At 39.6% G+C, this 11230-nt stretch overlaps 2 protein-coding genes across 3 annotated transcripts in view; one reads left to right on the forward strand and one right to left on the reverse strand.

The window, feature by feature from the left end:
* The window catches only part of LOC112452715 (Kv channel-interacting protein 1), a 118877-nt gene extending 108853 nt beyond the window's left edge, over positions 1-10024 (forward strand). Inside the window, exons 6-7 of one of the 2 annotated variants that reach the window (XM_025013058.1) lie at positions 163-455; positions 9940-10024. In XM_025013058.1, coding sequence (XP_024868826.1) covers positions 163-210 — 48 coding nt within the window. In that variant the 3' untranslated portion in view covers positions 211-455; positions 9940-10024. Of the gene's footprint in view, positions 1-162; positions 456-797; positions 8231-9939 lie in introns of those variants that run through there. The other variant, XM_025013057.1, reaches the window with a different exon arrangement.
* LOC112452772 (alpha-aminoadipic semialdehyde synthase, mitochondrial) overlaps positions 8364-11230 on the reverse strand; it is a 6961-nt gene continuing 4094 nt past the window's right edge. Inside the window, exons 6-10 of the mRNA XM_025013166.1 lie at positions 10539-10909; positions 9972-10221; positions 9591-9854; positions 9123-9504; positions 8364-8715 (exon numbers count right to left, since the gene is read on the reverse strand). Coding sequence (XP_024868934.1) covers positions 8600-8715; positions 9123-9504; positions 9591-9854; positions 9972-10221; positions 10539-10909 — 1383 coding nt within the window. The 3' untranslated portion in view covers positions 8364-8599. The remainder of the gene's footprint in view (positions 8716-9122; positions 9505-9590; positions 9855-9971; positions 10222-10538; positions 10910-11230) is intronic.

Raw genomic sequence — 11230 nt, forward strand, 5'->3', positions numbered from 1 at the left:
GAATTATATGATAAAAGTGTTTTTATTTTTTGTCTACGTATCCTATACGAGCGGAGATATTGCGATGCAAAGTTTCCGAATCTGGAAATTTACATTTAAGTTAAGAAACACCATCGCCACCAGAAAATCTTGTCCGGTTCATATTTTGTGAACTTGACGCAGGACGATGTGATCACACGGTCGCTGGCGATGTTCGACTGCGCGCTTTGATCTCCGGCTAAGGACGAGCCTTCAGCAGTGGTCACCGCGACGCCGCCGACACCGCTCTCGACGACAACGTTCTCGCAATCCCTGTCCCCGTCGCCGCCGCCGCCGTCCTATTCCCTGCTGCCGCCTATCCCGCCGCCTTTGCCCTCTCAACCGCCACCCGGTTACACCGTCCAGGATCAGGAGCTCTATCTACTTCTGGCCGCCCACTGGTGGAACCAACCGGAGGCACCGCTCTTTTGTTAAAGGTAAACTCGCCGAGGCTTAGATTTCCCCGATACTCGCCGAAACCGCTGAGAGCTAGGGGATAGCTGTGGAGCGTGTCAATCCAGCGACAAATCCCTCGAGGAATTCTCGAAGACGACTCTTCCCGACGAAAATTAATTGGGAGGCTGAAATATTTGTTGAATCTTTTTTCGATGTTATTTTGCCAGCTCAAGCATCGAATTAAATGTTAAAGCGTACTTGAGTGATCGAGAAGCGAGTTTTCGCTACTTATTTTTATTCCAAAACTTTATAGACACTTTTTTTATATTTTCTTATTTTTTTCAAACCTTTTATGGTTTAAGGCCTTGATCTTCCTCTTTTAGGGCAACGCGATAACACGACTCCTAAGCGCCGTAGAATAGCAATCGAGGTCTAAATCTGTGGAATCGACGAGCGGATTTCCCGGCATCTTGTTGCCCATTCGTTCTGCGACACGTTGCGCAAGCAGCACGAGGACACGGTGCAAGGTGTCGTCCTTATTCTCGCCGACTAACGGAGCTTAGCCGAAAGAGTTCAGCCGTTTCGAAAACAGCACGCGGTACACGCGGGGACCGTTGCTTTACGCAGCGCGAGAGACAACGTCTCGCGAACGATCCCGCGACGATGATTGCCGGATATTTTGGCAATCACGGAACCGACAATTGGCGTCGATCTCTGGCAAGGGTCGAGCGAGAGTTGCAAGAACGATCTAAGGTCGAATGCGCGAGATAGGTATACTGCGGAACTCCTACGTTGCGATCTCTCGCGCTTTAGACGCGAAGAACGGCGTCTGAGGAAGAGAGGATACCCTCGAAAACGAAGAGATGCCGGGCGAGGGCTCGAACAAGAACACGAGCGAGAAGATCTCCCGCGATCGAAGAACCTGGTATCGCGAGAATTCGTGCCAAATGTTGGGAATTTCAGACTACGATGATGAAGGAACAGGGGGGAAACGGCGGAGTTTGGTGCTATGCGTGGCTGTGAGTCGGAAACTACAGCACGAGAACGAGGATTCTAAATTGTTCTAGAAAAAAAAAGAGAAAAAGAAAGATAATTATAGGTCACCCGAGGGACGTCGTATCCAGTTTCGGACGTTCGCGTTATTCGCACGATTCTATTTCTACGGTAGGTGTTAAAGACGAGGATCATAACGGATCGATCGCGCGACTTTGCGTTACCAGGAGCGTTCTCACGACTTACGAGAGATCGTGTGATTCATTTGGAAACACAATCGGCCCGTATTCTGAACGCACTTTTATCGATAGATGTAAATAACGCTTTGCGTCGTAAAAAAGAACCTCCCGCGCTGAGAAATTAGTCTGAATTTCCCTTGTTGTAGATTATCGCTCGACATTCGGAAAGATATGTTATTTTGTTAAAAAGAGAAAAATGTATCACATATGGTTATATGTACAGGGTACGTCTCGCCGTTATCGCATTGCCTCCTTGACGGCGATCGTTTCTCGGATAATTTGAGATCCCTGTATAACGTAGTATACGCAAATTGACTTTTCTAGTCTATCATTTTAGTTTAAACACTCCGCATAATTGTTGTGCTCATCGATCTTTTTACATTCTCCACCGTTACGACCGTTTATTACGATCGCATGGTCGCGACGATTGCGTATCGCGAACGGCGAGGATGATTTGTACGTTTTCGACGTGGCTGTGCGTTTCGGTCTCTCTCGATTAAATTGTTAGCCACACGACGATCATCGACGAACGTAGATATCATACATACGTACGTACTTTCGTTGGTAGGTTCGTAGGTTGAAAACTTCGTTGTACGCCCTTTTCTAGACCCAATCGATTCTAACGAGTCTCGCGGGCATTCAATATTTCTGCTGGCGAGGGTACGGCCAATTTTTTTCGATATACCAAACGCATACCAGTATCGGCCGATGCTTGCTTATTAGCAAAATTTAGCAATTCTCTACCCCCTCCCCAAAACATCCGCGAACAACTTTTTCTTTCGTCGTTGATTTGTCGTGACACGCAGCGTACACGCTGATGCTTACCGGAAAGGTATTTTCGGTTCTTATCAATCCGACACTCTTTCCTTAGCGATAGTTTCGCAATCGATATTTGCCATTCAATCGTATTCACCGATATTGAAGCCGCTGACAAGAGATATTGATCGCCCCCGCGGACTCCTTGTAAGCGTTCATAGCGTTGTAGGTGTACGTGTGCGAAGCATCGATTTTCTAATGTATCCGATATTGCGAGTCGTATATAGGCGTGCGAGCGTTGCGGGGGGCATACGTCAGACTAGCCGAGTAGCGGAAGCCTGAGCGGCGATTATGGATTATCAAAATCGATTACAATGAAACACCAAAGCTACCGTAGTTAGCTGTTACTTAAGTATAAAACGAGAAATATAATATAGTACGATTTATATATACATACATGTATGCATATACGTAATTTAGGATAAATTCGCGTTTAAGCGCCCGGTCGTCGAACTCGGGAAAAATTCATTCATTCTCAGAAAATGCACGTCGTTTCGTCGATACGCTCTATACAAAATACATCGCGCGATCACGATCCACACGTACCCCTTTGTAGTATCGCCCGTCACCGTTGGCGGTCCGCATCAAGCCAGAAACTTGGGATCGCCGTTGATCGGTCGTCGTGATCGCGAGACTCGTCGCGGGATTTTCTCTTCCCGGAAGGAATTATCGTCGCCGAGCGACGGATGGGACACGAGACACGAGGCACCTCGCCGGCGGTGGCTTTCACGGGAATCGGAAATGGAACTATGGAACACGCGTGTTGCTAGGCTACGCCCTATGGCGCGTGCGTTTCTATAACGACTAATCAACGACTTAATAACGGCGAGATCGCACAGCTTTTCCATCGCGGTCGAGCGCGGGACAATTAAGTTGAGTTTACGCTGAATCTCTACAAGACACAGGGTCACGTATGTACATACATAGAGGATAAGGTCATCGGATCAAGAACGCTTAAATGTTAAAATCTTATTAAAACTCAGGCAAGAGATTCAAACAAATTGCGCTCGGACAAGTCAAAACGAACAAATAAGAATGTTCGAGCTTTAAATCCGAGTTCGGAGGTAATGTTCGAGTTTGAAATTAATGGTCGATCGGTTCGCAGATTTTGCTGTTTGATTAGCTCGGACATCCATTGCAAACAAAAAAAATTATTGTTTGTCCTATTTTAAACATACGAGATTAGATCCAATGGATCGAACAGTTCGAATTGTTCGATATGAAATGGTCTGAACGATTTAAAATCTTGAAATTCGCGTGATGTTCGAATTATTCAGTCGCACGAAAATTCCAAGCGCTAAATGTCTCCCTTGGATTCGAAGACGCGAAGAAATTTATAAAATACGATTTAAATGGCTCCGCGAAGGATGACGAATGCAGTTTCCCTTTCCTTTCCTTTTCTTCTTCTTTTTTCCTCGATGATCTCTCGTAATCTCCTTTATGATCCTTTTATATTTCCCGTATACTGTACTTATATAAAAAGATGTTGCATCTCGAGTCTGTGATCGCACTCAGAAAACTAAGGAGTTATCGCCATCAAATGTCAGGACCGAACTTGGAATAAAAGCACATATACATTGCCGGCCATTAATTTGCGAACGCTTACAGGAAGTTGTAAAAAATATAAGAAAAGAGGACGGCCGGTCTATATATAGAAGCTTCTTTTAACGTCAAACCGTCTTTTTAATCGCGTCGGAGTCGTTAATTTGCGCGTGTCGTTAATTTGCATCAGAAGGAAATTATCCAACATAATTATTTAATATAAAATTATTTAACGTAATTATTTAAATAAATTGCTTTTACGCCGGACGCTTCAATATTTCGTAAGCGTTGTCACATTAATGGCTCTTTTTTAAGATCGGAGGGTATAATTAAATTAAAAGAAGTAATCTAGCAACATTAATGCCCGTGATCAACGGTGCAAAACCGCTGCGATTTTCTCGCCATGATAACTGTCGACGGAAGATTTATATTCTTTAGGATATACGAGTGTGTCGTATCTATTTAGAGTGATCAGCGCCGTCCTGCGACTTCGAAATGTAAACGCAGATTTGACCGAACAGGATCGCGTTGATCACTTCGGCTTGAAGAGATAGCGACACACATTTATTTATTATATATATCTTCCTATGGTCTTTCGTCGATGTATATTTATATACATATTGTAGCGTTAACCACGGAGATATGTATAATCAAATACATTTTTTGTGAAATACCTACACCTTAAATCTCTGCCAGCATGTTGATTGATATTCAATGTGTCATGCGCCGTAAAATGTTAACGTAAATCGAGAGCCGCGGGCACGCGAATTTTTGAGATATCGAGCCGAACTTTTCTAGCAGACTTTTTGCTATATTTCCCATCCTATTTCCCAGACTATATTTCCCACACTTTTTCGGAATTAATTCAATTGCAAACGCGCAGACATCGGGACAAACTTCTCCCATCGAGGCATCTCCCTTTGCTTCTGTACGTATCGCAATAGAAGACTAATACCTATGCGCATAAACTGTACAAACACGGGATACCGTATATTTTTTATAAATTTTTGTTACCTTTTGCGAGGCACGAAGTATATTCGCAAAAACGTTTCTCTACGCAGATTTCATGTAATAGCCGGCAATTTTTGCTGATTGCAATCCGGTATTAAACAGAAGAAAAGCACAAAAATTCCTAAGAAAATACTCAAAAAGCATAAAAATAAAAATTATTGCGCTAATACCTATAGAAATATTCATGAACACGGATACGTGATTTTTATTTGAATATAATTCGCGCGTTGGTTGATGTTTAACAGTTATTAAAAAGAAACATGCCTACGAATTTTAAACTGAAAGAACAGGATTCTACACAAAGCAGAATTAATTGAAATCTATTTGCCTCTAACTACATGTATACTATACATAATAAATTCTCGAAATGAATTGTGAAATGTTCCTAAAAAGGTAAAACTTAATTATATCAAGCGTTGGATATACGTTAATGTCAAATCATTGAACAGAATAGAAACGAATATATAAATTATTTAGAAATTATTGGTTCTGTGTAATGAAACTTTATATTTCGCACGAACTAACTAACAGGATCTTCTAAGTTGAACTTAGAAGATGAACACTATTGACACCTCCAAGAAGTTAAAACACGACTAAATTCCGTCGAGACTAATACGAAGCATATAATAAATTAATATATAATTGATTACAAAATAACTTAAAGTCAATACTCAATTTGCAAAAATGATGTTTTTGGACAATAGTCCTACTATCTTTTTTTAAAACGCGCGTTAAAATAATGTCATATCGGTGGCTCGATTGCGTGCATTTTAAATTTTAACAAATATGTTTAACAGGCACACCGTTAATTGATATGCGGCGCTGATTTTTAATTTTGAGGGTACGTTTGGGATCGACCTCCGACTGTCGAGTACCACGGGCGATTGGACAAAGAATGCGTAACAAATCGAATCAATTACGATAATCCCAAAAGACGAGAGAAGAAAAAATATACGAGGAGGGGTGAGGCGGGGAGTGTAGCTGAACGGCAACCTAGTCAATTTATTAAGGTTTAGAGGACATTAGGAGATTTACCGTACGATATTGTAAAAATTGCGTGGCTTTAAACTTAAATATTGTCGAGAAGGATTACTATTACTAGTCATATTATCTCTCTCCTTCTATCTCAATCACTAAATGAGGGACATCAGTCTTAGCGAGCGCGAAGATAGTCTTCATCCCGTTACGTGCGCTTAACGGCGTTGTAAGCGTGATAGTCACGGAAATTGCGCGTAAAATAGTCAACAAGATCTATCGGACGGAGGCCGTCGATATTCGAGTGAATTATTTCCACGTTCGAATCTATTTGCACTAATTATCACACCCTAATTACTTTCTAATTAAACATGCATATAACATAATTATATAATTTTATGCATCTATATGTTTCATGCACTATGACGGAGTTGTATAATTGTAATTATCTAAATCTATTTAAATTATTTATAAAAATTGTAAAAAATTTGCGAAAAATTTAGTGAACTAGTTTAGAGAAGAATAAAAAGAATTAATATTATAAATAAACTTTGAATATTGTTTAGATCTTAACTCGTCCGATTACATTATCTCCGGCGTTTTGTCTAGCATCTGTCGTAATTTTTATTTACATGAGAAAACAGAGCACGCAGAGACAAGTTGTCACGGACTATTCGAGCGTAGATTTACGTTTGAAGCTCGAAATATCGGCGCGGCTTCCAAATACCAATATTGCTCGTGGAAAAAAAGGGTGTCACAGTTTATTAAAATAGTTAATCACGTAATATCACTGGTTATATTAGAGACGATACAATTGTTGAGCTTGGAAGCACTTTTTTATAGTGAAGTTAGAGTTACGATCGATTAGCGAGATCCTCCCTCGCGGGCTCAGATCTGTTACTCTTTATAGTGATAATACAGAATACGCATTACTACAGTGTAATTATGCAGAATGCATTAATTATATCTCATACTGCCAATCTGTAAATCATCATACGTAGTTTCTAATTAATGACATCGATAGGTAATTTCTAGGTAAAGATCATGGATAGGGTAGGTAGGGGTTTCTTTCGGGACACTTTAACGAATCGTCGAAATCTCTTTGCGCGCGTAGCATTTCTATATTTGAAGCAAATTTCACTTTTTCAACAATTTTTTTCTTTTACGGGGACATTCGAAAAGTATTTAATTAGATTGGATCTTTTAGTATATTCTTCTTGCAACTGATTAAATATTTTTTGTAAAAGAAGGATGTGCCCCCCCCCTCCTTACATCTCTAAAGTCCTCGTAAGCGCTTTGTAAAAATTATAGTCGTTCCAGTAATTTGTAAAACTTACGCAAAGGCCAATTAGAGATTATTAGAAATTATTCATGAAAGTTACGATCACGTTCACGCCATAGTAATTTGCGAAACAATTAAAAATTATTTTAACCGCCATTGTAATAGTAATAGATTTTATAGTATGACACAAAAGAAAAAGTTATTTGAGGGTTATAGTTTCAACTTTAATTTTAGAAACGAGGAGCAAACATCAAATTACGTCACGCACAAGGTTCAACATTGAATACCGATGTAGCTTAAACTATTTATCACTTTTATATAACTCATTTTATAAATAATAAAATGAGTTATCGTACTAAAACTGGAGGAATACTTTTATCATATACAGCGTCATTATTCGCTTTTATAAAGATAATTGAAAATCAATGGAATCTATTTAATTTTAATCGTTTTAATAGATTTCATCTGATAAGTGTCGTTGCAAAAAATTTCAATTATATGCATATGTATGAAATAATCGAAAGTATATCATTGTTTATTATACATATTCTTTTGTGCTATTTAGCACAAAACTTTGCCGCTTAAAATAGCAGTAAAAATCATTGTTACTAGATTTGTCTAATTCTTGCAAAGCGTTAGCGAATTCGTCACGCAAATCAATTAGTCGTGTGACAGACGCACGCGACGTGCAAATCACGACTGCAAATTAATTACTTTACTGGTGCTTCGATAGTCTTTCTGATTGTTCCGGTGCGTAAAATCGTTTCGTTTTCAATCAAATCGTAACGAGTAGAGGCGAGAGTGGTGTTCCTGTGTTATCATTCTAATTATATCTTAAGGTGATTAGATTTACTGAGACAAAAAGAGATTGCAATAAGCGAAATATCATTGTATTGTTAGCGATTTTCCACACTGGGGTGGCAATATCAATAAATGTTCAATATATCAAATTAAAAAATCCCGTCTTCCTGGTTTTCCCATCAGACGCTTATTAACGCGAGAAACATTTTAATTTTAGATGTAAAAATTGATTAATATAAGACATAAGTAATACAAGTATAATTACAATAGAAAATGAAAAGAGAGTATCATAATTTGTCTTTTATTTTTTATTAAAACAATTCGTGATACTATGCTTATATAATTCATTCATAAATTTGTTAATGCTGATATGTGTATAAAATTGTTACAAAATTTATAAAAAATTTTTTTCACTTTTCGCATTATACATAAATAAGTAAAATATGTTAACTTTTAATTTCTGCAATGCAAGGTATATGTACACATGGTCGAAAAACAATTATGGTATAAATTTGTGATGAATCAGTTATAGCCATTTAGAGGTCTCGAAAGATTGTAAGCCTTCAGTCCTCAGTCGATTAAGAATAGGTCGATATATATCGGGCGTGAAAGGCAGCACCATTCCACGCTGCTGAATTTCACCTAAATAAAATTAGATTGTAAGAACATTAGAGTAAACTCGAATAAGTACATATTCAATTAATATTTAAAGCATATTATGATTCATAATTTACGAATTAAATTAATATACAGATAAATCATTCAGATATCTTTTTTTTAGGAAATTGCAGTATAATTTATATCGATGATTTGCTAAAATTTTCAGAAACTCTACTATTTTTCTATAAATTTATCATCATTGAAATCTAAATATTTATGTTACATTTTCTAATAATTTGATCACCTAGATATTTATGTATTCTTCTTGACAGTAATTTCAATATAAAAATTATTTTGCGCGATAAGAAAATGTAGCCTATAAATGACAATTTTAAGTTGAGAAATTGAACAAATAATTATGCGAAAAATATCAAAGGAGGATTACGAACCATCCAGAATCATCTTGACGGCAATAGCCGCGGGATAACCGACCGTACGCGCCATTGCGGATTGTCCAGAAGCGTCTCCATAAAGCACCAAGTTGATCCCTCTGGATTCCCGCCTGTTATCCGGCCAAAGTATACCAACGTCGTGCCTCAGTATCACAAGATCACGCTCGTTTTTCTCATAATAGAGCTTCTTCGACAAGTAATGCGTAAGCGTGTCGAGAGGAGTATTCAGTTTCAAGACCAGATCCTCCTCCAAGAGGCCCAGATCTTCGATGGCCTTCACACGCTCCCACGAATTCACTCTTTCCGCCAATTTCTGCTTCAGGTTCTCGTAAAAGATACTGTCGTTCGCCAAACCGAGCAAGTTGCACGCCAACACTCGCTAAAATTTAAATAATTGAGGACAGATCAATTTTTTTTATTTGCGGAATATTTTGCGTATATATGTGGAAAACCGGTGACACTCACCCAGGTGATGTCCGGCCCGTTCGGATGTAAAATCGGATGCGGATTGGGATCGATCAGACCGAGCAATTGCAAGCCTAGGATGGTATCTGAGAATCCCTTGAACCTGAGCGTACCACGCAGCACGGTACTCGCGTTTTGTAAGCCGTAGTAATCCCTATACATCGTGCTGTCTCGATTGGGAAAGCCTTCCAAGGCGAAGCCCGGAAGGAAATCCAAGTCCTGTACGGTGGACATCAAATCGCCGCCTCCCGCGATCTCCACTTCCTACAAGGAAAAAATATACCAATACGTGTCACTCTTTTTAAATAAATCCTGTTTGGTTTAATAAAGGATAAACCATTTCTTTTAGGGATAGATACGAAAAATACTTCAATGGCTCACCTGACCCTCGTGAAGGTATTTCGCTGGCGCCAGGGTGTTTAGCAGTGCACCTCGTGGGGACCAACTGAATTTATACCTCAGAGGATTCGAGGAACACTCCGGCGCGGGCAAACCACCGCACCACGAGACGAAGGACTCTATCTTGCCGCCCGCTTGTCTCACATCGTCGAAACACTCGATCGCCAAAAAATGATCGATCCCCGGGTCCAATCCGACTTCATTTAGCACGGTGACGCCAGCTTCTTGGGCTCTATCCACGAAAAAAAAAACAAGATTTTAACTTACAATTAGTAAACATTTCAAGTAAACACGTTTGACGTTGTGTATTATGGCGATAAATTATATATATCTCTCTATTAAAATAAACATATTTTACATCTATTTTCAGCGGGATTCTAATCGCAAAACCCAACGAGAGTCACCATCATCGATTCCCTAATCCTAAAAATTGGAAGATTTTATTGAATCCTACTTTTTGCATTTATCAAGATTTTGCGTTGGACATATCGCATACGATTAAACATGGTGCATTTTAGGATACATGAACTCGTTTGTATTGATACTTACTCTTCGTGCAATGCCTTGACGTCGTCGTTCATATAGCTCGCTGTTACCAAGTGATTCTTGGTTTCTATACAAGCCTTGGCAATGACGTGATGCAACGAGTACGGCAGAAGGGAGACGACCACGTTCGCCGATTTTATCACGTCGTGCAATGTGTCAGGGCGATCGAGGACGTTCAAGAAGACTGGTTCCACACCTGGGAACCGATTGGCCAGCGCGTCAGCCTCATCCTTCAGCTGCGACGCCACCACCAACCTTATATTCTTATCCCTGTGCAAATACTCAACCAAGGGTGCGGAAACGTATCCTGCGCCGAGAACGACCACCTGTTGGCACGTTGGCATAGACAAACAAAATCGTAATTCCGTAATATTCCGTTAATTTCGGCATCGCTTCAAATCTACTGTACTAGAATCCATATTGCAATCGTACTAAATTGTAGAGATTTGAGATTGTGCGAGCTATTCAAATCGGGTGAGATTCGATTCAATTCGAATTTTTAAGGGTCGACAGGAGTAACACTACCGACCTCTGTCGGGTTGCTTAGCTGCGAGTCCGTATTTTATTTATTATAAATTTTTTAAGAGCCAAAATGGAAAATCCGGCTCTGTACCAGCTTGCGGCTGATCTTACTGATTAAAACGAGCATAAGTGAAATGAGATTCGTTAATTAATTTGGCTAAAATTTGGGACAA

Source organism: Temnothorax curvispinosus, unplaced genomic scaffold (genome assembly GCF_003070985.1).
Source record: "Temnothorax curvispinosus isolate PA1 unplaced genomic scaffold, ASM307098v1 QBEX01003650.1, whole genome shotgun sequence".
NCBI classification, from domain to species: domain Eukaryota; kingdom Metazoa; phylum Arthropoda; class Insecta; order Hymenoptera; family Formicidae; genus Temnothorax; species Temnothorax curvispinosus.